General features: G+C 42.9%; 1 protein-coding gene and 1 pseudogene across 7 annotated transcripts in view; one reads left to right on the top strand and one right to left on the bottom strand.

Annotated features, from left to right (window-relative positions):
- zranb3 (zinc finger, RAN-binding domain containing 3) overlaps window positions 1-27413 on the top strand; it is a 127672-nt gene that overhangs the window by 58688 nt on the left and 41571 nt on the right. For 6 of the 7 annotated variants that reach the window (XM_084920508.1, XM_084920509.1, XM_084920504.1 and 3 more), the window contains exons 14-15: window positions 4755-5051; window positions 23016-23170. In XM_084920508.1, coding sequence (XP_084776634.1) covers window positions 4755-5051; window positions 23016-23170 — 452 coding nt within the window. The remainder of the gene's footprint in view (window positions 1-4754; window positions 5052-23015; window positions 23171-27413) is intronic. The other variant, XM_084920510.1, reaches the window with a different exon arrangement.
- On the bottom strand, window positions 17629-19574 carry LOC146360967 (uncharacterized; annotated as a pseudogene).

Genomic DNA, 27413 nt, shown 5'->3' with positions numbered 1-27413 from the left:
TTTTAAGTTTCACAACTAAAATAATCAGTGTCACTATAGATTTTAAAGGGTACATTTAATGGTAGATTTTCAGCTCTAGACAGCTCTAGATTTTCATTCCCGGGCTCATCTAGACTCGTTTTGCATAATTGACAGTTTAAAAGAATCCCTTTTTATATCAACTCAGTGCAACTTCTTTGTTCTTCTGTTTTAAAAGTCGTTTCAGCTGCTCTCTCTTTAAGCCCTCCCTTCCTAGAAGCCTACTTTATGAATGACTAACTTCCAAAAGCTTGCCAAAGGGCAGCACATAGTGATTATGAGCTGTACCGGCTGTACTTCTTAGGTGTGCTGTGCCTGTAACTTAAAACAAATCAATTCAATTCAGTCTTATTTATATACCACCAAATCACAACCACAGGCCTGTTATATTGTGAGGAAAAGACCCCTTAAGTAATACAGAGAACCCCCAACAATCAAACAACACACTCTGAGCAAGCACTTGGCAACAGTGGGAAGGAAAAACTGTCTTTTAACAAGAAGAAACCTCTGGCAGAACCAGGCTCAGTGGCCCCTGTAGAGGTCTCCCTGTAAGGAGTGGATATCCAGACTTCCAGTTCCCTCCAACTTCTTACAAATCCAGCTAAATTTAAAAAAGACAAGGTAATTAAAAGCTAAAATTTTGTCTAATGTTAACCCATTGTTTCATCAAATTTTGGAGTCCATCTTTTCCTGTCCACATGGAGTCTTGTGCGAAACTCAGGTGCTCAAATTTGATTGGTTAGTAGTACTTTGACTACAATAGAATACAAAGAAATAGCAGAAAGCTTCTACTTTCAGTATTCTACATATTCATACATGGAGCCCATTTTAGTTGCTCTAGTTTAAAGCCTGCGTTTTTTGCTAAAAGAGTACTTTTTCATTTAGCCCCTTTTGAGCTCTAGCTAGCAAGTGTTCGGTAATTAACACCCCCAGCTCAATTGTTGACAGGCTAAATATGTGAGAAAATTATATATTTGCCTGTTTAGCTTGCAGCTAAAACAAAACCTAGTCTTACAAATTGACAAGACCCTGGTGAGGAAGACGGATACATCACTCTTTCCAACACATATAATAGTCCTATATACACCAACCATTTAAGCCTGTGGTGCCAGGTAGCTTATGATAAAAGCTTAGTCAGTTTTGCTTTGTCTTCCTCTCCTCCAGCCAATCACCGCTGATGGCAGCGCCCATTCTTCCTGTTAAAAGGGAGTTTTTCCTTCCCACTGTTGCCAAGTGCTTGCTAATAGGGGGTTGTGTGATTGCTGGGTTTTTCTCTGTAGTATTGTAGGGTCTTTACCTTAAAATATTAATTGCTTTAAGGTGACCGTTGTTGTAATTTGGTGCTGTATGAATAAAATTACATTTATTTGAATTTATTTGATTTAAAAGCAGTTAGATTAGCACCTAACCTTTGTGTTTTTTATGTTTATGTATGTTTTGGTGATGTTGAAGTTGGCATTTGGCTTTTTTAATCCATTAAATTTTCTGTTCTGTCTGACAGAGACGGGAATTTACCTAATTCCAGGTGCTAAACAATAACATGTCATATTAATTGCATACAAATTGAATCGCTATAGTGCTGTATCGTCAGTAATCCAGTCCTGGTTTTAATCAAACTGTCAGGGATTATTACCTCCTTCTTGTGACAGGGTTTATGTCTCCGGTGGGTTCGTCTGTATCGTCTCCTATAGCTGTTTTGGCACCAGGAAACAACCAGGCAGCTTCTGTTGAACTATTTTCAAGGTGAATTAGTAGAGTTCCTGTGCTTGCAGCTTTTTTTTTTAGACCTAGAGCGTGGGCATGGTTCAGTCCTTCAGCTCTTTCACTGGTAGACCAGCAATTTGTCTCTCAGCACCTACTGTGAGAGATGTACACAGGGAGAGGGCAATTTGGTTATCTCCTGGCTCTCTGTACCTCTCAGCTAGCACTCAAACCATGTGCTGATTTTTTATTTATTTATTTATTTTTATATCAAATTACAGAATTTAACAACAAAGTCCAGCTGAGTCTTTAACTGCCTGATATTGTACAGCATGTGAACCAGCTACTTTCTTTTTGTTTGATGGGTCTTCTGTTACTGGCTGCAGTTTTTTCCGAGCCCTGCCAACTGAAGAAATTCAAAGCATTTCCCGTTTTTATTTAACTACATCTGTTAGCTCACATGCCAGAACACATGCTTTTGGAATCCTTTTGCATGGCATTTTAGATTTGAGACTCGATGTTGGAACCTTATCAAACCACTACAGACATAATGGGCTCCTGATGGGCGGGGAGAATAAGGGGGATTGACTGGTAAAGTGGAGGCGCAGCCCTGCAGGATTTTCCCATTAACATCTTCCTCGGCAGGGACAGCTTAACAGAAATTGAGCCGTCTCTCTGCGGTCTTACTCGGCTTGTTAGTGAAGAGGGGCAGCGCTGGGGCCAGGAGCCCAGAGACTCAGATGGCATTTGAGGAAACCGACTAGGGGATGGCCTTTTGAAGAAACAAGCCACAGAGACGCAAGATCACTAATTAGCCCTCTGCATCCTCAAGACTCACAACTTAGTGTCTTCTTACATTTCGCACCTCAAGTTTGACAAATATTGTGAAGAGATGTGATTAAAGTTTAACTAAGAAAAGTAAGAAATTGCATGACACTTTTTTTTTAAGAAGTTCTGTTCTGACCGTGACATTTACATTTGACTATAAATAATAACGGTCTTTTCTTTAAGCAGCTAATCCATCTGTTAATTCTACTTTCCTAATAAACAGCAGCACAGAAAGTACCATTTAAAATAACGTGAAGTCTGCGAATGACGATGACATAATCCCTGCATTCATTAACATTTTTGTGGCTCAGATTTCTGCTTGACCTTCACAGAATTACAACATTCTGCATGAATGGAAATCGCTTGAATGGTTTAAGAGCGGAGCTGCAAAACAAGTTTGATAGGCGGACTTCAAGCTGACTCTTTAAAGCGAGATCTGCCGTTGGCATTCAGCCATTATCAGCTGTTTGAACACTGCTCACTGCACCCCGGCTGGTGCGCGCCACAGATGCAGTAATCGCTGACAATTATTTTGTTTAGGTTTGATTGCACATGATGCAGGCAAGCAATTAACAAAACAATGTGACACGAACGTAATTTGCTCTCTCAGCAAAACGATATTGGCTGTTTGGATCCAGTAGCTGGTGAAAGGAGGCTGGCAGGTGTTCATCTGTAAGTTTCTGCATCACAGCTGATGGGCTGCAGAGCAAAAAAGACTTCAAGTATCCCAGATAGTGCTTACTTCCTGTAAATGGTCATTATATCAAGCAACTACTCAGAATAGAAAGATACAAATAAGACATACACTTGAATATATTTGCTTATGTGCACTTAAAATTCATCACATTGGTAATGTAGTAATGTAGTAGATTAGTAATGTTGAGGAGATGCTGATTAATTACACCATTATTTGAATAAGTCAAGGAAATAAGCCCCCTTTACTACTTAAAGGGGGCTTATTGTGCGTTTTTTTTCTCTCCCTACTCTTGGATTTATAGACATCGACTTTATTTAATTCACTTGTTACAGCTACGCAAGAGAGGAAAGAAAATGTATATGTATGTACAAGTGCAGTGATAATGATACACATGTATTATTATTAATTAGTAGTATTATGTCACTAATAGCAGACATGCCTTTTGTGGTCATTTCGAGTACACAGGTCCAGCTGTGAGCACACAAGCCCCGCCCAGCTGCTGTTCTTCCTCCCTACAGAGGATGAACTAAGAGGCTGCACCATTCCCATTCTAAGAAAAAAAAGGATTACTTTGGATTTCACTTTAATCTCATGAGGGCAAAAGAATAAAAGTCAGGGAGGTCCAAATATTCAGTTTTTTCTTCTGTGTATTTTCATGTCTGTATCATCAGATTTGCAGATGGCTGTCTCTCTCTGAGCCTGAATCTTCCTGTTGAAAGGGAGTTCTTCCTTCCCACTGTCTCCGAATACTTCCTGATAGGGGACTGTCTGATTGTTGGGGTTTTCTCTGGTGTTATTGTCGTTACCATACAATAGAAACCACCTTGAGGCAACAGTTGTTGCGATTTGCTGCCAAATAAATAATTGATTTTAATTGTATTCCTTTTCTGCTATATTATTACTGTCTGTTTATTATTAGGGGGAAACCAAGGAAAAGAAAGTGAATAAAATACACCTGTCTGCTTAACATCATGACACTTACTGTTCATATTTTCTCAGCTTTTGTCAGCTGTTATCAGTCAGACCATTGGGTTTCTGTGCAAAAAAAAAAGTATTGAGGAAGAAGCTTAAATGGCTGGTTTCAGACAGTGGATATAATGAGGTGCTGCACTGAGGTAAACGATAAATAAGGATCACTTTGAAATGTGAATCATGCAAAGATACTAAAGTCCAAGAATAAAAATAAGGAGCTAGAAATGAGCATAATAGGTCCACAATAAAGGCTTGAAAATATACACATTCTTCTGCGCCCCTGCTTATGTCGACTCATTTACACCATCACACCCGCTAAACTTGTCAGTGAAGAACTTATGATGGCAAATAACATCACTAATGAGCCATATTGAGTTTTACTTTCATGTCAGCAGTCATTTTGTCACACTGTCGCACTCTTCAGATGATGGATATCTTGCTCGGGAATGAAACTCTTCAAAGTCTGATTACACTGTGCAGCTCAGCCAATAGAGTAATCTTCATCTCTCTCTCTTTCTGTCTCTCCCTGCTGGCTCAGAGCCACCCAGGCCTCAGCTACCCCCTGCAACTCAGAGGGACCAGGCTTGTGTCGTTCTCTCCAGCTCCGACAGTGAGCCAGAGCTCAGCTGGGGAAAAGCCCGGCCTCAGAAATCACGTAAAGGCAAACAGAGCAAAGAGGGGGAGATGGAGGAGAAGGAGGCTGAGCCTCCCAAAGACAAACAGAGAGTGGGAGAAGCAGAGGAAGAGGACAAGCGGTGGCTCAAAGGCAAACAATCAGTGGGAGAGAGAGTCGACGCTAGCGGTGGTGGCTGCCTCCCCCCTGACCGCACACAGGGTAATCCCACATGCAATCTTCTTCTTTTCATATCTAGGGAAATTGGCTAGTGCCTTCTTGTCACCTGCCCATATAATGCTGTTTAATATCATCACCTCCAATAAGGCACCATAGCTCATTCCATATGGGGCTAGGCATTATTATTCTTACTACTTATTACTATTTCTGCACTTTGCGCCATGAAGCTCCAGGAGATATTACAGTAAGTAAAACTTCGCTGATCTCCACTGGCTTTGAGGACCAGCGTTCAGCACCAACTGACGAGCTCCTGATTGGCTGTTTTGTTTTTTTGTGTTGTTTTTTTTTTTTCTTTTAATAAAGTTGACCGAGGTCTAATTTCATGAAAGGCACAAGCTCCCTAGATGCTCCAGCTCGTCCCTGAAACACAACCTGCCGTTCCCCCGTCCGCTCTGGTTATATGTGCACATGTCTGTGTATCTCAGAGGGATGTGAGGAAACAAATTCCCAATTACACAGTGTGTAATATTGCAAATTAAGACCTCTGTGTTCAAGTACTCGTGTCTCAAAGGGATACGCAAAGCAATAAATTGCACTAATTACAAAGAACTAATTACACTGTGTGCAATATGAAGAGCTTTAAAAAAAATGCCAGACTAGCAAAGTCTAAGAAAAGCCCGTGACCTGGGTGTTGCCTCTGAAAACATGTAGATGTTCATATTAAAGGGGTGACACTGAGCTCGGGGCTTTTTTCAAAAACATTTTTCTAGAACACTCAACACGGGAAGGAGTAAAGCATTCAGGTTTTAACAGGCCATCAATCCCCATTAGCCTTTAACATCCAGAGATCAGCGTGCAACAACCTGGCTGGTTCCTGTTCTTGAGACACACGCACACACTTACAATTTGACATCTATTAGTGCCCAGATTGTCGAGTGGTTAATTTCCCATCTTTGCAGATACCTGCGCCACCCCATCAGTCTAGGACTGAATTCCACTGCAGCTTTTCTTTTCCCTGCAGTGCCTTCTGTACTTTATACTAAAGGTGATCAAAAAGCCTTTTTTAAAAATAAAAACACCTCTATTTAGACTGACTCAAGGGGAGCGATAAAAGCTTCACAGTCGATCAGAAATGGCAGCACTAAAGAGACACCGCTGGATACCAACTTGGCCCCCTACGTCCCCTTAGTCATGCACTTTTTCCCCTGGAGACAGCTCATGTCTACCTGCAGTACTGTGCAAGAGTTCTAGAGTTTTAAGCCATTGCCTAAACATACAGGCAGAGTGATACAGGGCTGTCTTAAGTGATGAGAACACCTTGTCTTATAACAGATATGGAAACAAGAGAAACACAAGCCTATAAGCTGCCCAACGCTCAGTGGAAAGCCATGTGAGCTTTTTAGATTCCAACACAGTGTTTTACAGTATTAAATTTGCCACTTGATTGTAATTTTTGAAATAATAGTTGTTTGGATTCCACAGATAAATGAATAAAAGGGGTTTCTCACTTTTAATTTTCTTATCTGAACCTTTCTTATTCAACTCCAGCTCTTAATATTTTATCCAGGGAGTCCTCTCGAGTAGGTTTGCATGATTCATAGTTCAAAAGGATCCATTTTTACCTTAAACTGTTGCTTATAAATTGGATGGACACCTGGCTCATGCAATTTATAAGCCATTGTAGTTCCTCCCTCTTTAAGCCACCCCCTTTCTGAAAGCCCACTTTCTTCTGATTGGCTAATAGTTAAATCCCTGCCCCAGTGCTTGTGGGTTACACTTCTTGCATTAAGATTTGATCGATCTGTAGACCTTCAGCTTTAATTTAAGGGGTTTGACAAAGTTTGACAAACTGTTTAGGAATTACAGCCGTTTTTATATATTATCTCCCATTTTTAGAGGTTCAGCCAACATGCTGAAAAAAAATAAGGTCTGTTATGAGACTGATAAAAAGTGATTTGCTGCCAGAAGTCTAGAAGTCATGGATATCACCGTGTTTGTTTGTGTTTCTTCCCTTGGGATGCTCAAAGGCTGCCACCTTCAGTCGCTGCTTGTTTGTGGGTCTGTATCAGACCTGTGAATCGTACGGCCCCTGGGCCACATCTGGCACTTTGGTTGTCCTGCGTGATGTCAATGGGAAATTAGGATTCGAGCATAAATAAGTATACATTATGCAGTTTCCCATTTCAGCCACCAAAACTCGTCATCAGAGAATAGATCACTGTTTTGTTTTTTTGTGATTTTGTGAAGTCACAGTACAATTTTGTTTTCTTTTGTTTTCAATGTAGATTTGCTGTTTTGTTTTTTTTAAACTGGACTAATACGTATTTATTTACTGATGTCAAAGGTAGTGCTGTGTGCTTAGTTTGTGGAGAGCTGATTGCTGAGTAACTTTATGCTTGAAATCCCGAAATTGGGACAAACTGTCAGGTTTTATGATCTACTTTCAGATTTATTTTTATTGGTATTTAAATGATACCTAGTTATATTTATCATTGAACCCAGATGACATAGTTTATTAAACTACAGCTGTACTTGGTGCCTTAAAAATCAGAGAAACTGCGTCGAACTAGACACTTGCCTCTGAATGCCATACCTTGGCCTCCACCAACACTGTAAGAAATCTTGGAGTCATTTTTAACCAAGATGTCCAAATATGAAGAGCTACTTTCTTTTATCTGCACAGTTTCTCTAAAATTAAAAGCCACTGGAAACTACTCTTATTATTATCAGGTTGTTCTACAGATTCCCTAAAAAACCTCCATTTAATCCAAAATAGAGGGTACTGACAACGCCAAGAAAGAGAGATGATATTTGTCCCATATTGGCCTCTCTTCATTGGCTCCCTGTTAGAGCCACAATCAAATTTATAATCCTTCTCCTCACATAAAAGGGCAGGCCCAAACTTATCTTAAAGATCTGATAGTACTGCTATGTATGTTGTCCTAATAAAGCACTTTGCTGTCAGACTGCAGGGTTACTTATAGTTGTTAGAGTTTCTAAAAGTAGTAGTAGTAGGTGTTTGATTGTTGGGTATTTTTCCAGAATACTTTAGGAAATTTAGCTTACAGCATAAAGTACCTTCAAGTGACTGTTGTTGTGATTTGGTGCTATCAAAATAAACCTGAACTGAATTGAATAAAGTGACTGAAATTGGTATTTCTGGGTTGTATCGAAAGTCAGGAGGTGTTGTGTAAGTCAGTGCTAAAAATTTACCATGTTGTTAACTTCATAAGGGCGAAAGGACTGAATCACAGATAGTTTGTTTGAAAAAAAAAAAAAAAAAAAAAAAAAAAAAAACTGGATTTCTGCCACTGAGTAAGAAAAAAAAAAAAGAAAAACTGCAGATTGTCACGGCTGCCGAGGCGAGCCGTGTGGTATTGAAGGGAGAAAGGACCCAAAACGCAGGCAGTAGATGATAATGCTGGTGATGTTTTATTTACACAGTGGTGAGAAGGCAAAACAGGCAAGAGGGAAGACAAAACTAAAGACCTAAACTGGGAAAGCTAAATGACAAACCTGAGAGGGTACCAGAATGGGGTGAGAGGCAGAGAGACACGGACGAGGGACAGGACACCGTGGACCACGGAGTAACGGAGACGAACCGACAACAGGCAGGAGAACACACAGGGCTTAAATACACACACCAGTAATCAGGGGATGAGCGACAGAAGGGCAACACAGCTGGGAGGAATCAGAGCTGACGGGACAGGGGAAACGTAATCTGAACACACTCACATCAGACAGAGACCTTCACAATAAAACAGGAAACTCAGATACGGGGAACCAAACAAGACAGAACTAAACAGACAGATTCACAAACAGACGGGGTGACACCATAGACAGACAGAGACGCAGACTCAGAGGCAGACCGAATATAACACATAGAACTCAAACAATAATAATCATCATCATAATAAACTAGAAAATGATAATAAACTAAAAGCGCTGGGTCACTGACCCAGGACCATGACACAGATAAAGTAATTAAACTACAAGAAAACTGGCAATAGTAGTTTGAAATTTAGCAAAAAGAGATTTTGTTCACTCTGTTTTTGGGAATGTGTTTTAAAAGATAAACTGCTTTTTTTTTTTTTACCTACTTCACATTTTCATTGCCTAATTACAACATCTACTCTTAACAGTAGCAGTTTATAAAGAGATAAAAATAATATTGAACAGAACTGAGTTCAGCTTATTAATTGCCCACCCACGGTATGTATGTATAGATACATAAGTATGAGCAGTTCATAAATTAATTTATTGAAAAAGGTACAAAAATGAGTCTTTATAATGTAATAGCTTAGACAGCAGGACTCTATCTCCTTTCAGACTGCATTAGGCCAGGCTGAGAGTTGAGGGTCATCTATAAACCTGTTAGCTTGCCAAGCAGTCACCGCAGTTACCGCAGTTACCGCAGTCTGCCATTTTAACCATGTTTTTTCATGGTTTTAAGACTTGACTGTTTTTGATTTAAAAAAAGACGAAAAAAAGCCCAATCTTGATCATAGAAGTGTTAAAATGGGACTGATCAGTACTGTACTAGTTAGTCCCGAAAAGGTTGATTCTGTTCACGTGGATGTAGAGTTTTCAGTGGGAGAAACGTTTCGTCAAGTGACTTCTTCAGTCTCAGCTGACTGCAGGTTTCCCCAATCTTATAAACCGTACATTTGCACAATGACTGAAACCAGCCCACTGAAAGCACAATGGGCTGTGAGGTCAGTTTCTTCATTGGTCAGTGTTGATCAGTTGTCATTATGCAAATGTACTGATTATAAGTTTGGACTGCAGTCAGCTGAGACTGAAGAAGCCAATTGACGAAATGTTTCTCCCATTGAAAACTCTACATCCAGACGAACAAAGTCAGCTTTTTCAGGATTTCCTTACCTGGATGATTGCGCATGCATCAAGTCTTACTAGTTGGTGTTAGCCAGTTAAAACCAAATGATTTACAAACACCCTCTTTAGTTGATTTTAAGGCTCCACACCCTCTGACCTTAAAGCTGGCATCACCGACAACCCCAACACTACAGTAAATCTGTGCCACTTTAGTAGTTTTTAGTTGTGCTCCCAAGTCACTTTAATCATAGAATAAAGAAAAGAGTCATTCTGACTCACACGTGTTTGGGCTTTCTTCAGAAGTAAACTTCGGTTCCTGCAGGGTTAGGGTTACCACCTATGATGAAATAGACCTCTGAATCCACCATCTCACTTGTAACCTGTGATTTTGTTCTAGCCACATACTACATAGACAAATTTTCAGGGTCTTGAAGATAAAGTCTCACATTTTGAAACTTTTCTATTAAAACAATACATTTGGGTGTTTTAAACAGGCAACAATTCTACAAGAGGGATCGGATGGTAACCAAGCCCTACACCTAACTCTGACCCTAGAGTTTAGACCCAGTGACCTGGCGCATGTTACTACGTTAATGTTTTCACTTGATTTGTTATATGTAGTTCCAGTAGTCCTATGGCAGATAGTACCGCTCTCACACGGCTCTTGTTTCAACACAAGGGAGGCAGCCTGCGCTGAGACAGACGATATTGACAGCTTAAATCTACAAATCAGACTGCCTTCAAAAACTGCACGAGTGTACTGGCTAGTATGCGTGACGTAATTTGTTTTAGAAAAGAAAAACTATTCGAGGCATTTATCTGTCCTGTTGTTGTTTAGTCAGATTCTTAGTTACATGCTGTTGCCAGTCTGTCTCCAGCAGCGTGGGTATTACAAAGCACTGTGTTTGTCCAATAAAAGTGACCTATGGGGTCAGGAGCGGCACCTAATGATTTTCCTCTACCTGCCTGTGGTTTTTGAAGGCAAACCGCAGAGCTGTCGGCCGCTCCCACCTCTTGATTGCTCTGAGATTACTTTCCTCACAGCACAGACAGGCAATCACTCCTCCTCCACCTCCCCGTCTCCCACTCTCTCCTTACTGTCTGTCGCTCAGTCGATCTGCATGGCCCAAACATTTAAACATGGATACCTGTCTCTTTTGGATATTAGTGCAAATGTAGCAGCGGCACCAAACGTCTTCATGCTTGAGAAGCACAGTTAGGATTTCTTTTTTCCTTTTTTTTTTTAATCTTTTGTTTCAATTCTGCAGAAGATAAGATGACTCAGTCCAATTAGGCGTTGTTTTCTTTCTCTCTCAGTAAAATAACAGATAAATCCCTTGGGGTGTTTTGAAGGCACTGTTCATACTGTGTAAGTGACAGTCTAATAAGACGGCTTTGTAAGATGAATTGCCCCCATCGTATAAATGGCCCACTTAATGCAGCTGGCGCGTTCTACCACTGCAAACAGGGGAAGGGGGGGAAAAAAACTGCTTACAACAAATATGGGCTGCACACTGCAGAGCTGCAAGGTTTCATTACAGATGCAGCAGGACAAAAGGATGGATGGGATTTAGCGAAAAGCTAGTGTCCTAAAAATGTTTTGGTTCCAGGTTTGTAGCTCTGTGAAATGCCTTCGTCTGGTTATCTTGGTATTTTCAGAGTGGCCCATTCCAGCTGAGGCTGGTCTGAGAGCAGAACAATCTGTGGCAGACCTGGGAAAATTGCACCTATGAGGACGGCAAACATAAAAGTGAAAGATATGGACTTTGTACAGGATAGGTCAAGGAGAGAAAATGTCTTACTTGGATGATCTCACATCGATACAAAGGGATTTGGCATCAAATTACATCGCTGATATTATTCAAAGCAGCGATGGACCGTTAAACAGTCAGTAAATAGAAACAGTTTCTGTGGAAAATAAAAACTGGTTAAAGAAATACTGCAAAGTAGAAGCGATTGAAATACTTTGAATACAAAGAGCATGTTAAAAGAACGGTTTATGACGTGATTAAGGATATAGAGATAGAATAGAAACTTAAGCATCTGTCTAATATAAACCCAGTAGTGTAGCCATAGTGTAGCGAATGCTACAGTAGCAGATTAGTGGCTGCTGTGCTGCCATTAGCATTAGTATCAGAGAGGGAATTAAAGCCTCACAGAACCTTTGCTGGAATAAATATGATGTTCAAACAGCATATTGCTGCCAAATGGACCAATCAGTTGTTGTGTTCTGCATCATAAAGACATATAATTACATTTCTGAGTAGGTGAACATCTGTGATCAGATGCAGATATTTTAGCCTGATCAGCTGTTCATTGGTTTTGACCGATCAGCTAAAAAATGTCCAATCCCAGTGTGTCTCTTCTTATATATCTTACCTGTGCAGTCCCATATGAAGGTGTGCTAGGTAGAGTGAAAAATATGATATATTGTTTGACCTCATTGTACACTCACACTAATGATGTCATGGTTTTCTACTGATCAGCAGCTGGTAGTGAAAATGTGCTAAGAAGAGTAGGAGTTTTCCACCATAGCCAGAAAGAAAGAAACAAGCTAGCAAAGGGAACTAAACACTGATCTGAATCATATTACGCCACCAGCAGCACTCAGTCGGTAGAAAATCTGTTTGTTTGTTTGGTTTTTTAAACAACTGCATTAAAATGCTAGAAAAGTCTGTTTCATCTACAACGATTAATTCACTTTTTTATTAAATATACACGTCTTTTGAGAGATTTTGTAGAGAAAACAAAGAGTTAAATGCATTTAATTCTCAAAAACGGGGATTGACTGTGGCTTGGCAACAGCAGTCTTCACACTTGGAGTTCTCTTTCGTTTCCCAACCAAAACACTGGAGAGGTGTCTTTCTCCCATAGAGATCCAGTGCAGGTGCAGGGCAGCACTTGTTCAATGGAAACTCTCTTGTCGCAGACAGCCTGTGTCAGTATTTTTCCCCCATTAGCAAGCCAGATGGACACACACACACACACACACACACGCACGCACAATCTCACTAACACACACACCGACAAGGCAGACAACTGGCCACGCGAAGTGATTTAAGGCAAGTATTATCAGAGTGTTATAGGTCTTTGTCTAAATGAAGCGTGGTCGAACAGTGGCGGTCTCATTTCCACCACCTGACCTTTTCGTGCTAGATGCTGGCAGGATGAGCAAGCTACATAGCTGACATTAATGACCCGCTCCCTCTCTTCTTTCTCTGTTTCTCTCCTTGTGTGACCATCATTTTATCACTCTTTTTTTCTGCTCTCTAGCTGCATTTCAATCCTGTTGTTCAGCAAATTCTAGAGTGAACTTGTGAAAAATAAATTGGGCATTTTCTGTCAAAGAAGTTGGCTTTCTGTGTTGCTGAACAGCGTTATACTGAAGGAATAGTTTTCTATAGTGATTAAAATTAGTTGGTCAGAAAATTGAATTGCTTTAAAACTGAAAGTCACCCAATGATGATAGCTGTGGTTGCAAAAATGCTTTTGGGCCTATAGAGGTTTACGGGAAAAGAGATTTCTGTCTTCACTTCTGGAAACAACTCTTCTGCCGAGTTCATTGGCTCAGTCACTCGTTTTGGGCCATATCGGTATGAAACTGCACGTTTATTGGCCAATGAGTTGTCATTAACCAACAAGCATGTGGATCCACAGTCAAACTCACTCCTTCTCGTCACACCCGGTTTTTTGCAGCCACAATGGCGACCACAGAAATGCTCATCTCAAAGCTTCAAACAGGAATTTGGAAACAATGGGTGACGTCACAGTAGCTGCGTCCCTCTTTTACACGGTATGTGACATTAACACTTTATCCTTTACGTTTGTACATTTGTTTAAATAAAAACATTGCTTAATTTTAACTTTATTTTAAAATATAAACTTGCTGCTGCTATTTCAGTTGATAGCTACATCCGGTAGATTTGGCTTCCAAATGTTTATATTTCACCAGTTCTAATCTTTTTTTTTTTTAATATGTACTTGGACTCATTGGTACAAATGCGTGTCTTAAATAACGTTGGGTTACTTAACGTAATCCCTGGTTCTTTGATAACAGAGTGAGGTGTTTCACTATGGGAATCGCCTCGGCGTGACCAACTACGGAAGCTCCAATGACACCACGTCTGTCTATGACAGACCTGTCGAGCCGTGCTCAGGGCTCCACCCCCTCGTACTAACACGGCCGACCAGCTCCTCCTAACTCATTCCAAGCAGATTTCTTTCCGTGCCTAAGCAAGGAGGGAAGTGTTGGTGAAACACCTCACTCTGTTATCAAAGAACCAGGGATTACGTTAAGTAACCCAACGTTCTTTTTCTAACTTCGCTCAGTGTTTCACTACGGGAGATATGGCCCACTCCCGGATTGCGCCAGCTCCCGAAGCTACTCTCCAGTGCTACTCCAGGATCTCAGGTCGAACCTGAGGCACCAGAATCCAGCACCGTCTGAGCCAGGGATGACTGTGCAACATCCAGCCGATAAAACCGGACAAACGTGTGCGGCGTAGCCCAGCTTGCTGCCGCACAAATATCCTGGACTGATACACCTCTGAACAACGCCCAGGATGTGGCCACACCCCTAGTGGAGTGTGCTCGGAGTCCCGGGGGGGCCTGCAAGCCCTTACAGCTATAAGCCAGAGCTAAGGCCTCTACAATCCAATGAGCTAGCCTCTGGCGTGATACGGGCCTGCCCTTGTGAGGGGAGGCCCAGGAAACAAACAGCTGATCCGACTTCCTGAATCCAGCTGTTCTGTCAACATAAGTCCCCAAAGCCCGGACAGGGCACAAAGTGTTCAGCCTCTGCTCCCTCTCTGAAGAGAATGGAGGGGGGTGAAAAGCTAGGAGCTCTACTGTAGAGCACCTGTATGACGTTTCCAACACTTTAGGGACAAAGGCTGGGTTAGGCCTCAGGAGTGCTTTAGTGAGTCCCGGGGCCAGCTGTAGACAAGAGGGGTGAATAGACAGAGCCTGTAATTCACTAACTCGCTTGGCTGTGGTTAGAGCCAACAGCAGAGTGGTTTTAAGAGAGACAAACTTCAACCCCACTGCCCCAATAGGCTCAAAGGGGTAGTGGGAGAGGGCGTCTAAAACGACTGACAGATCCCATAAAGGGACCAGTGGTCTAGAAACTGGGAGCGTTCGACGCGCCCCTCTCATGAAGCGACATACAAGGGGGTGCTGCCTGGCAGGTTTATCACCAAACCCCACGTGGCAGGCTGAAATAGCTGCTAAATAGACCTTTATAGTGGAAAAAGCTTTCCTTTTGTCCAGCAAGTCTTGAAGAAAACACAACAGCTCCACCACTGAACACTGAAAAGGGATAATCTGCTTTTCATGGCACCACTCTTCAAAAACACGCCATTTACTGCTGTAAACGGAACGAGTGGAGGAGGCTCTGGCATTCTGAATGGTTTCAATAACCTTCGGAGGCATGCCTGCTGCCTTCAAATTCCACCTTTCACGGGCCAGGCCCAGAGAGCAACCTGGTCTGGATGGGGATGGTATATCTCCCCCTGCGCCTGAGACAGAAGGTCCCTGCAGATGGGGAGTGGCCATGGCTCGTCCACCAGAAGCTGGATGATTTCTGCTATCCAGTGTTTGGATGGCCACCGTGGAGCTATTAAAATCAGAGACAGCCCCTGATCCCTCACCCTGATCAGTTTTGGGGAGATCAGGCTGAGGGGAGGGAAAACATACAGCAGAGTTTTTGGCCATGGATGGGCCAGCGCATCTACGCCCAGTGGCGCGTGTGCGTCTGACAGGGAGAAAAACAGAGGGCACTGTGTGTTTTCTCGCGAGGCGAAGAGATCTACGGCAGCCCGGCCGTATCTCTGCCAAATCTGCTCCACCACCTGTGGGTGAAGCCTCCATTCTCCGAACAGTGGATTTCCTCTGGACAGGAGGTCCGCCCCCCTGTTCAGAATTCCTGGCACGTGAGTTGCCCGAAGGGAGAGGAGCCGAGTGCTGCTCCACATAATTATTTCCCTGGCTAACCTGTGTAGCTGCCGCGAACGGGTGCCGCCCTGGCGGTTCATATAAGCAACTACAGTGGAGTTGTCTGTTTTCACTAAAACATGTTGACCCCGGAGATACGGCAGAAAATGCCGTAAGGCTAAGAGCACCGCGCGGAGCTCCAGCACATTTATGTGATTCAGAGCGAGTCTCTGTGACCAAACGCCATTCACTGCTCTGCCCATCATAGTTGCACCCCAACCTGACAGGGATGCATCTGTGGTCAGCGTCACCCTGGATGATACTGCCCCGAGCGGTACCCCCGCCGCGAGAGCTGTCGGGCTCCTCCAAGGCCGGAGAGCCGCGATACACGGCTGCATTATTTTTACACCACGACTGAGATGTCGGCGAGGGCACAGCTGCAGAGAAGCGACCCACCGCTGAAAATCTCTCATCATAAGCAGCCCCAAATGTACCACTGATATCACCGAGGCCATGAGGCCGAGGAGGCGGAGACAGAGTCGGAACCGCACGACTTTCCCCAGCTGAAAACGGGAAAGACAGTGAGTGAAGGATGCGATCCTCCGCTCTGAAAGTGCGATACGATAAGAGATGGAGTCTATTCTGAGCCCCAGATACTCTGTAAACTGTGCGGGTTCCAAGTGGCTCTTTTCCAGGTTGATTGTGAACCCAAGCTCCGTGAGGTGATTCACTACCACCTCGGAGTCTTTGATCGCCTGCTCGCGCAATCGTGAGCATATTAGATAATCGTCTATGTAAGAGAATATTCTGATGCCGCTGTTCCTTAACGGAGACAGCGCTGCCTCCACACATTTGCTGAACACCCTTGGAGCTAAGGATAGCCCGAATGGGATAGTTTGAAACTCGTACGCTACGCTCTGATAAGCAAACCTGAGATATTTCCTGTGTGGAGGATAAATGGCGATGTGAAAATATGCGTCTGACAGGTCGATTGTAACAAACCAATCGCCTGTGTGAATTGAGCGACAAAGTGTCTTGTGTGTGAGCATTCTGAACGTGTACTTTCTCAAATGCTTGTTTAACACACGCAGATCCAGAATAGGACGGAGCGACGTTCCGTCCTTTTTCGGGATGAGGAAATAGCGGGAGTAAAAGCCCTGCTGAGCTTCTTCGCTCGGAACCGCTCCGATCGCCTGTTTGTGTAACAGGGAGGATATTTCCTCCTCTAGCACATTCGCTGAATCGCGACTGGCCACAGAAGCTAACACTCCGCCGAATCTCGGTGGTTTTGCCGCAAACTGTAGTCTGTAACCATGGGAAATGGTTGACAAGACCCAGGGATGAACTGTGCATGCGCGCTACCGCTCCAGCCGTGCTCAGAGCGGGCCTCTGAAGAAGCGGTAGCGTGACGTCACCCCTGTCTCCCGGAAGGAGTTGGGGCTCTCCCCCTCGGGAAGAGCGTGAGCTCCCCCCGCTGGGATCAAAGACAAATTGCAGTGATTTTCTTTTGTTTTTATTTTGAAACTGGGGGGACATTCTGCCCTTGGCAAACTGCCTGGCTGCAGAAATGCACGTTTTATTTCTTTTGTTACCCCCAAACCACAGTGAAGTGTCTGATGACTCTGGGCAGTGCTTGGTGACACAGACAGAGTGCTTAGAAGTGTTTGGTGACACTGCGCCATTTGTCCACAAGTCTGTCCTCCCTGAACTGGAGGAGGAGACTGAGAGGGTGCTCCTGGTGAACTGGAAACTTCCGGAGACCCTGAACTTTGGAGTGATTTGGTTACCCCTTCTAACACCTTCCTTCTCTTTGGGGAAGAAAAGAGGGGTGACACAGAGCGCTGCAGGTGTGCTAGGCTGACCACTTCTTTTTCCCCTCTCCGGGGTGTGACGGCTTGTTCTTTGCAGCAACTGCTGCAAAGGAATGCTTGCCCCAAGGTCTTCGGTTCTCTACCTTGGCCTGGTGGGCACCCTGCTGGCCTCCTGCTCCTCTCTGCATTCTGACCCCACTCTGTCTCCCTCTCACAGCTGCTGCTGTTGCTGCAAAGCCAGCTCTTGGCACCTGCTGGGGCTGAGAGTTAGGTTTTCTGGGTAAGCAGAGGTTGAATGCTTCTCCCTCCTGCTTTCTGCGGGTGCTTGTTTCTCTCATTCTCTCCAGGGCTGGGCCAAAGAGACCCTTGGTTGGGTCATAGGCTGCATCCATGACCTCAGCCTTCTGAGCATCACCTAGGCCTGACAGGTTTAGCCACAAGGCTCTCTCACCCGAGACTGCAAGGCCCATGACGCGGCCACACCCTTGGACTGCTCCCCTGGAGGAGCGAAGAATGAGATCATTAACCACGCAGATTTCATCCCAGAGGGCTGGGTTCGGGGAACCCGAGTCAAGCTGACGGCCCATGTCTTCTAGAATTTCTGCCTGATATGCTGATAGCAGTGTGAATGCATTAAGCGAGCATACTGACTGTGCAGCATATTTGTACGTCCTTTGATAAATAGATGCCGTGAGGCGATCTATCTTGTTGGGCAAAGAAATGCTAGAAGAAGCTGAGATTGCCCTGCGGTTAGGGTGAAGGTGATACGCCACTGAAGGCTCCACTGCTGGGGGTTCGGTCAGCCCCAGTTCACCCATCCCCTGGATCTCAAGCTTAGAGCAGCCCTTGGTCGGAAGCTTGCTTTTAAAAGGGCTTGACCAATAGCGACTCATTTCTTTCATGCAGGCCGGGACTGCTGGCAGAAGCTGCTTCGATGGCGGCAAGGCTGGTGGGAGCCTCTTGCCGTCATACAGGTCGCGTTCTGCCCCTTCGGCATCCTGGGCGGCTGGCCATGGGATGCCTAGCTTGGCAGCAGCCCGTTTGCAGACCTCGTACAAATTGCTGTCCACCAGGGGTGCAACTTCAGCCCCACTCGGTGGCCTGGACTGCTGGGGAGGAAAGGTAGAGTCATCCTCCTGTTCCTCATCCATGTCCTCCAGGTCGAGGAGGTCGGAGTCGGCATCGCCCTCCGCGTCCTCGCCACCCGGCTCGCCCACGTTTTGATCGAGGAGGTCCTCGAACGATGGGGGCATGAGCGGGGACTCTTCTTCCATCATGTCCGCCCAGCTTGTGGAGGCTCGCGGATGACGGATATCGCTCGTAGCAGTAGCAGCCGACAGGCAGGGGTCCTGACTGTTCGTTACTGCTACTCTCAGCCTCCTTTCCAGGACTTTCTCTGGCATCAAAGCACAGTGTGGGCATCCCTGAGGGTCCGCCAGTGAAGCCTGAGCATGCTTGGCACCCATACAGACGATGCACATATGATGAGGGTCCCTGCCGAGATGGTGGCACCGCATGATGCGGGGCACGGGCGGGATGCAGCCTCTTTAGCCTTCGGCTCCGACCTTTTGGCGGGAGTAGGAGCCGTAGACATGGTTAGCGGAAAGGGGTGAGACTAGGCTACACCAGGCTCGTCTCAACACGTTAGCCCGTAAGTAGCTAGGACTAGCAGCGGGTGTTAAATCCGATCTAGTCGCGGCGGGAGTCAGCTCGTCGTGACACGTTAGCTGCACTCCGCTAGCCAATATCGTTAGCAACTTAATGCTAACCGAACCCTAGGTCGACCAACAAGCTAATGCTAGTGAGACGCTAATGTGGTTCGTGGCCTGCTAACAAGTTAATGCTAGCCGGACACTGAACGAACAGCTCGCCGTAACGCGTTAGCCCGAGTCACACAACGTCGGCTACCTCGCTAACTAAAACCAGGAACCGCTGGGACAGCTCGCCTGACGCGGTTGCTGTTCCACAGTGCAACTCTAAGTACACTTCTTTCAGAGGACTTACTCAGCACGATCCAAACTGGAACAGGAAAAACTGCGTTCGGCGACGTACTCCTACACGGGACGCCTGAGAACTGTTAAGCAGCTAATCAAGTTAGCCTGGATGCGCTGAGGGAGCTCAAAGTAGTTTCTCACGGGAAGAAAGCGAGAATGAGTTAGGAGGAGCTGGTCGGCCGTGTTAGTATGAGGGGGCGGAGCCCTGAGCACGGCTCGACAGGTCTGTCATAGACAGACCTGGTGTCATTGGAGCTTCCGTAGTTGGTCACGCCGGAGCGATTCCCATAGTGAAACACCGAGCGAAGTTAGAAAAAGAACCTCTTATATGAACTCTGTTTTACCAGCCAAGCTAACACGTGCTGCATGTAGGACAGGTTGTAACTTGTAGATGACTAGCATGCTAGCAGTTAGTTTCATGCTCATTTTTTTTTTTAATTTGACCTTTTTAATAGAAAAGTATGTGTCAGTATAGGTTACAGATATTTAGGATGCCATGCAAACACCAGGCTAATCTACTTTCTTGTGCTTTTTAAAAAAGAAATATTTCAAAACTTTTAGATTATCATATTAAAAAAAAGATTTCATTTATTAATCTTTGTTTGTTTTTGAATTTTTAACTGTGTCCATTGTTTGAATGGTTGTGATTCAGTTATGATGCAAAAAGTCACTTATAGCACATCAACACATTATTATCCCTACAGCCTAAAGATGGAAAAGTCATGCACATCAGGAGGCAAATTTAATTGGTTGGTCAGCCATGTCACGCCCTTAGGCAAGACCCCATTACTCTAGTAATAGTCTGTCTACATGACTGGACCCAGACTGGGTCCAGTCCCAATCTTCATGACAATGTAGACTGGGACATTGGAATCTTGTCATCTACACTGGGTCCAATTCAATTCCAGATCTATTCCAATGGCAAATCACAAACACTTGCAATAGTTCTCTTAAGTTAGTAACGTATGCTATCTGCACAATAGAGCTATATCAGCATTTTAAAAGGTAAGATGTTAAAAAAAGACTATATATAACTAGCTAATACAAACATTATAGTGGATTATAGATGTAGATGTTAGACATGCTAATTGACACCAGATTAAGCTAGCAACACATAATTAGTTGCTCCAAGTTACTTTTAAATGCAAATTATTTTTTAACCATAGCTTTTTGCTGAGTTGACCAAATTTAATATTAGCCAGTACGGCATGTGTAATATGATGGCATGTGTTTGTCTGGTCAGCTGATAAAACGATAACTGCACAACAGTCGTGGAAACAAGTAGCTGTTTTTGTGATATATAGTTATAAATAAAATACTTTTATTTGAGACGTCTTGTAAACACTGTTTTTAGGCTTCGTGGTCTTGTTGACAGTCGAGGAACCAAATGAGACTGAAGACACAAGGTAAGTTTAAAATATGACAGCGGCTCTAAGAAAATATTACATAGAGGGTAAATACTTTTTGTTTTGTTCAACATATTAAATGTGTGTTGGCACACTAATACTGTATTACAGGGTAATAAAAAAAATCATCTCCTATTGCATTTACCTGGCTAAGCTTACACAGGCATGTCTAACATTTACTGTCTTTTTCTCTCTGCTATCTCTCTCCGCTCAGGAACCACAGGAGGATTCAGCCTGAAGACTCTGCAGTGAGACGGCGCCCTGACCCTGAGATTCATCTCCAAGAGTTTTTCAAGCTTTACCCGCTTCTTCTTTTTAATAAACCAAACATTATGCTTCCCAGTGGTCTGGTTTTTGTTTGTAAGGGAAAAAAGAAGTTCTGTTGCAGTGCTTGTACATAATTCATTTACAGATTTGTTGTTGTCTTAATCCATAGCTAAGATTGTTCTTCCTAAATTAAGCCAACCGTTTTTCTCCTCTGTGTCGGTGGGATAGCTGCACATGTATACTGTTATCTCTGAGTGAGTGGAGCGTCCCCATGCAGCACAGCACTAACAGGAAGACTGTATACGAGGATAACAACAGGGAAAGACACAAACTGTGTAACATGCTATTCATTTTGCCTGGTTTATTAGACATGTAAATAATTAATTCGCTGTGATAACTAATTGCACAGTAAAAAAAACTAAACTAGCATAAATGAAATGTGTTTATATGTCAAAGGCTGGCTGTTAGAAAGTCCAAAAGGAAAAACAAAGTCCGACAGGAGAAATAAAGCTGGAAAAATACTGACACATGGAACGACGAGGAAATGCATGAGAGATGTATATAAACACTCTGACAAGGACTAAGGGGGAGACAGCACTGTATATACAAAAAAGGAAAAACAAGACACAGCTAAATAGAATCAGAAAACTAGATAAAGAGGAAGTAGAACTATCAAAATAAAGCAGGAAGTAACATGACAGATAAAAAAAAATCTACCACAGAGACTAAGATTTGACAAAATATGGTGAACTTAGCATTAAACTTATGATTAATTATAACCCATGAATCTACATAGAAACTAGTGTTCCAAAACATCTAGAAATACTACAAGATTACTCAGAGAAATATACAGAAAATCAAATCCAGACCTTAATCAAAACTAGAAATGGAATTGAAACAAAAAAACAAAACAAATGAATCTAAAAAGTCTAAAATCGGATTAAAAAAAAAAAACTAAACTAAGGACTGAGAACAACAAAACTCATAGACTGTGACAAATTATGTATATCCACCCTAAAATGCCTTCATGTTTTCCCATTTAGAAGCAGAATTTACACCAGCAGGACAAAGAAATTCTGCGATTTTCTCTTTGAATAGCTTTTACAGCTGATTCTGAAACTGTTATCAACTGTTATCTGCCACCACCTGTTTCACAAAAAACAAAACAATAAACGTGGGCTATTACTTTGTTAAGCGAGTTAATTTTCATTTCTTTTAATAAGTTATACACAAAAGGTGTGACTTATTTCAAGCACTTTATTACTTAATCTTTTGTCCTAGGCAGTCTTATTTCTAGTGACGCAAAATTCCTCTGTTCTTTCAATAATCTGTTGGGTCTACTTTTAGAGTAAAGCAGAGTGTTTAAACCGCCACGTTTGTTTGCTCTTATATCAACTGCTGATAGCAAGAATGTTGACTTTGATTCCCATTTATATGAAAATGTCAGAGATAATTGCTTCAACATTTTCATTTCAGATTCTTAATCAAGTGTTTGAAAGCAATAAGCATCAATATATGGGTGTTTTTCCATGCATCTAGTGTATATGCATACATATTTGAATGATCTGCTACAAATGCCACATCTTCCCAATATTGTGCTCAGTATAATAAATCTTAAAAGCTGCGGGAGTTTAATGTCTCTTCTACTCATTGCATCACCAGAGGAGCAAACAGAGTACCAATAAAGCAGTGAAAACCAATAATGAGTCAATAATATATGCTCAGTGAGATATTAGTCAGCCTATTCCTCTCTCCCTGCAGACTGCGTAGCTCTGCCGTGTTTGTCTTCTGCTGCTGATGCTAATGATGATGATGGGGGCAATGGTGGCGAGGACGCCAACAACGCCCATCCCTTCTACCCAGGCCTGCAGTTCTGCGCCAGCCGGTACACAGACCGAATATATCTTTACTCCAAGGTACCGCCGCCTGTCTGTTTGATTGTGCATATTTGATCATAGACTGAGCTCATAAGGGAACCAGAGAATTTTTTTCTAGTGTGTTTTCACAATAATTCTTGTTCCTCTCAAGGTTGTGCCATTACAGGAAACGTTGCACCTGCCTATATTGTCCATCTGTGCCAAAGAATTACTCTGAGCTTAAATGCAAGTCAGTGTTTAACTCACAGTGAGATTCAGTCGTTTTGTGTTTTCTGCCACTCTGTGCTGCACACCTTGTCTTTTATTTTAGGTTCTCTAAGGGCCAGAAACAAATTGGTGTGATAGCACAACGGCAAAAAAAAAAAAAGACAGTGGTGGAAATTCAGCAGTTGATGTACTAACTGTTTGCTTATGAACCAGTGATGGCAAAGGGAATCTACCAAGAGGGCTGCCAGTAAGGGGTCAAGTGGTTTCACTGGGTGAAACACCATGGCAATTCAGGTCCATGGGATGGAGCAGAAGGAGATTTGGCTTGTTCTGATATGAGGGCAAATTCTTTTGTTAGAAACTGAAGGGGACTTCATTGGAGGTTGGGGCATCAGTTATCTGGATAATTCTCAGAGCTCAGGTGGAGTGCAGGATTCATACAGATATTGAAAATGGCTGGACAAAGCTGGACTGCACAGATCATGGCAGTGCAGGAAAAAGCTCCAAGCACAAGATATACTACACTACGGCAAGACCCAAGGTGCAGTTTGTGCAGAGATGCTCCGGAAATAATTCAGCACATTACAGAAGGGTGCAAAACGCTGGCAGGCAGGGCATACAGTACATGGAGCATCATAGCCAAGTAGCTGGCATAGGATACAGGAAGATCTGTGCCCCCTAGGGTGGTCCTGTGGGACTTCCAGAGTCAGAAGGACAAACTGGTGATGCCTAACCAATTGGACATAGTAGTGGTGGCCAAACGGAGGAAGAAGACAATCACTGTTGTTGCTGAACAACAGGATCTTGCCAGGTTTAACAATGACTCCCACCTGTGCTGTGTTTCCAACACGGTGCCAGTCCAAACTGCTGCTGGAGTACAGGAAGGCATGTTCGGAGGCAGCTATAAAAGTAATGGAAGGAGTGTAAAGGTGAGAATAGGGACACCAAACGAAGGGACTGAAGATGAAGGGTAAAAGAAGAGAGTGGCCTGATATGCATGGATGCAGGGAAGGAGGGCATGCAGAAAGTTGGTGTGACTGAAGGAGATGTGAGGGTGGAGGGTGGAGGCAGATGATCCACTATGGTGACCCTAACACACACAACCCCAAAGAAGAAGAACCCAAGCGAGTTACTATCTGACCCACAGCCGCCTGTGAGCAGCTGGTTCATTTCTTTTGGTGATTCTGAACAAGATCATAAGACATTATTCTAACACGCTTGAATCTGACTTAATTAATACCTGTATTCTGACAGACATTTCTCGATGTTATGCAGTAAATCCACAAGTTTCAAGTATTAAAAAAAGCAAGTTACTTGACAGTTGACTTGTGATATTGCACAGCTCTGTGTGAACTGTGGAAGAGTTGTAGCTAAGAGTTTAATTATAACTCTTTTTCAAACATTTTTTTGCCAGCTTCTATTATTTCATGAGCCTTTTCATACTGGGACAGGATTTTCCCTGGATCTGTCGTGCACATAAGTGAATTCAACTTGAATTTTCAAATACAACACATTGTCGTGTTGTGACGGTGACGGGCTGTGACTGGCTAACTAAATTGCAGCAGAAAATAAAAATATTTTCAAGCCACAAACAAAAGTACAAATAACAGGCAAAGCACCACGTTATGTTTTTGTTTTGTTTTTGTTTTTTGCGTGCACAACAGTTTGGGTAGTTTAGTTAGTAGCTTAATAACCCACATCATGATTTTCAGCTGCGTTCCTCCCCTGTGCAGTACTTGTTGGCTGATAAATACTCTTATAACACTTTGTCTTATATTTCTAAGTATTTATTCTGCAGCTTTTAAAAAATGCTTCTTTTTCTTGTGCCGCATTAAGTGTGAGGAGGCAGCAGCTCCTCTTACTCTAAGTGAAAGTCAGACGTGTGGTGTAATATCCTCTATTTCAATTCTTGCAACAAAAAAATAGCTAAAAAGCCAAAAAGTACACATAAAGGTGTGATGTCCACTTAATGTTTTCTTTTATATCCTCATGTTCTAGTGAAATTTACCTGATTCCATGTTCAAGATCTGCTCAGGTTTGAGCTGCAGATAATCACTTTTAATCATTTAATCTGCAGAGTTATCAGTGTAACCAGCTGTTCTGGTCAAAGTTTAAGAAGAAAAAACCTGAAATAGTTGTGATTAAAACAGGTGCAGTTAATTAGTGTAGAAACAACATAAAAGGCAGTTTTAACGAGCTTCTAACAAACAGGAAAAAACAGGCTATAATGAAAGCTACATGATGCTTGATATGAACCTTTATTGACCTTTGCTGCATTTTCAATTCTTCCCTTAGCATTACAACACTTTAACAAGCTAACTGCTAGTAAAAACTGGTAAAAAGTAATATCTGTGCTTCACCACTAGTGACTGGACGTCCTGTGTCCTGCCTCTACGCAGACATAAACCACATACAGTATGTCCAGTCGTGCAAATATATTTGAAACTGACTATTTTCTGCTCCAAAGGGAATGCTGGAGAAATGATCCCAGCATGATTCTCCCTAAAATTTCCAAAACGAGTAACAAAGGCCGTCGTGCTGGCTCCACACTAACTCCATCACACGCTGCCTTTTCCCCTCCTCTGTGCTGTGCAGGCATTACTGCTGAAGCATTCAAGTCAATTTCAGTAATGGATTTCTTCCAAAGACATAAGAAAAAAATATTTTATTAATAATGCTGAGATTTGTTAAGGGTTTATTTCAGCCAATTACTCTTGTATTGATCTTCCTTTTGCCTCTCAAAAATAGTAAAGCAGCAACCTTCGCCGCCTCTGTGGACCAGGCTCCTTTGCTGTGGAGTAAAAGGTGAAAGAAAAGCTTTTTAAATCCATTCATATCCCTCCGTTCAATACAAATTAAAGGTTTAGGATTTACCAGCGTATTGCCAATATGATTTAATAAGGTGCCACCAGTTTCCAAGCCGCCTTCTAACGTTTCCTCTTTTATCTACACTTCTCCTGTATTTGTCAGCAGCCAGTAAAGCGGTCGTCTAAGGATTTTATTTAATATATTTGGTGCACAAAAGGTTATTCGTAAAGTAAAAACTGAAGGAGGCAGCCAAACAGTTTTAAATATTGAACTTGACATAACAAAATAACCCTGTATATGGCATCTGGGTTTTCTTGGCTGGGCCAGCAAAAAGTTTGCATTCGTATTAGTACTAGTATTACTTATGGCTCAGTCATGCAGGTGTAGAGACTGGTCAGTAAAATCCCGGCAACCACTGGTCGCTAGGGAAAAATCTATATTCCCCAGCTGGTTGGATGTTTTGGAAAACAAACATCACCAGAAACCTCTTTAGGTTTGCGTAGTTGCTAGCAGGTTGCTGCAATCGCTTATAGTTTGCATGGAAGACACAGATTTGTCTGCAAACACTCGTTAAGTAGTAGTGAAACTTGAATAAGGGTGCAGAGACTGCTCTTCAAGATTCAAGTTAAACATTTTGAAACATATTCTCTGCTTCTGTTTTGCATCAAATTCTTCACAGTGTTAGCGCGTGTCTTAGCGAGTAGTTGGCAAGTGTGGAGACAAGTTGAAGTTGGAGTCTTCCATACAAAATACAGGCAATCGCGGCAATCTGATAGCAACCAAAACAATCATAAGGAGGTTTTCGATGTAACACCTTCTTTCAACAATTTCACTTAATGACAGCATCTTTGCCGACCAGTCATTTTTCTATGTAGTCTCTGACTGGTCTGTGTGACTGGAGGCCTTAGTATGACCAGTAATGTGGGTTTTAAATGTTACTGTTATCACTGAGTCAGTTCAATGTCATGATAGCTTCCATCTATCCAATTTCTGCTACTTATCTGGGTCACAGGAGCAGCAGTCTAATCAGATATGCCCAGACCTCTTTCTCTCCAGCTACCCCCTCCAGCTCTTCTGTAGGACACTGAAGATTTTATGCCTGATAAACCTCACATAGTAGGTGTCCAGGAAGTGCTAGAGGACACTGCCGGATTTTTGGCACTGCACTCACAGCTTTGATCCTGATAAAATCCTAATTTATCTGGACTTTTGTCCTGGCACAGCCATTTATGAGGTTTAGGTGGCACATAGGTTTGGATAGCTTTTT

The sequence above is a fragment of the Perissodus microlepis genome, chromosome 23 (genome assembly GCF_051167445.1).
Source record: "Perissodus microlepis isolate ML-2025 ecotype Zambia chromosome 23, ASM5116744v1, whole genome shotgun sequence".
Taxonomy (NCBI): Eukaryota; Metazoa; Chordata; class Actinopteri; order Cichliformes; family Cichlidae; genus Perissodus; species Perissodus microlepis.
Note: the sequence above shows the minus strand (reverse complement) of the source record. Positions and strands in the feature narration are given on the sequence as shown.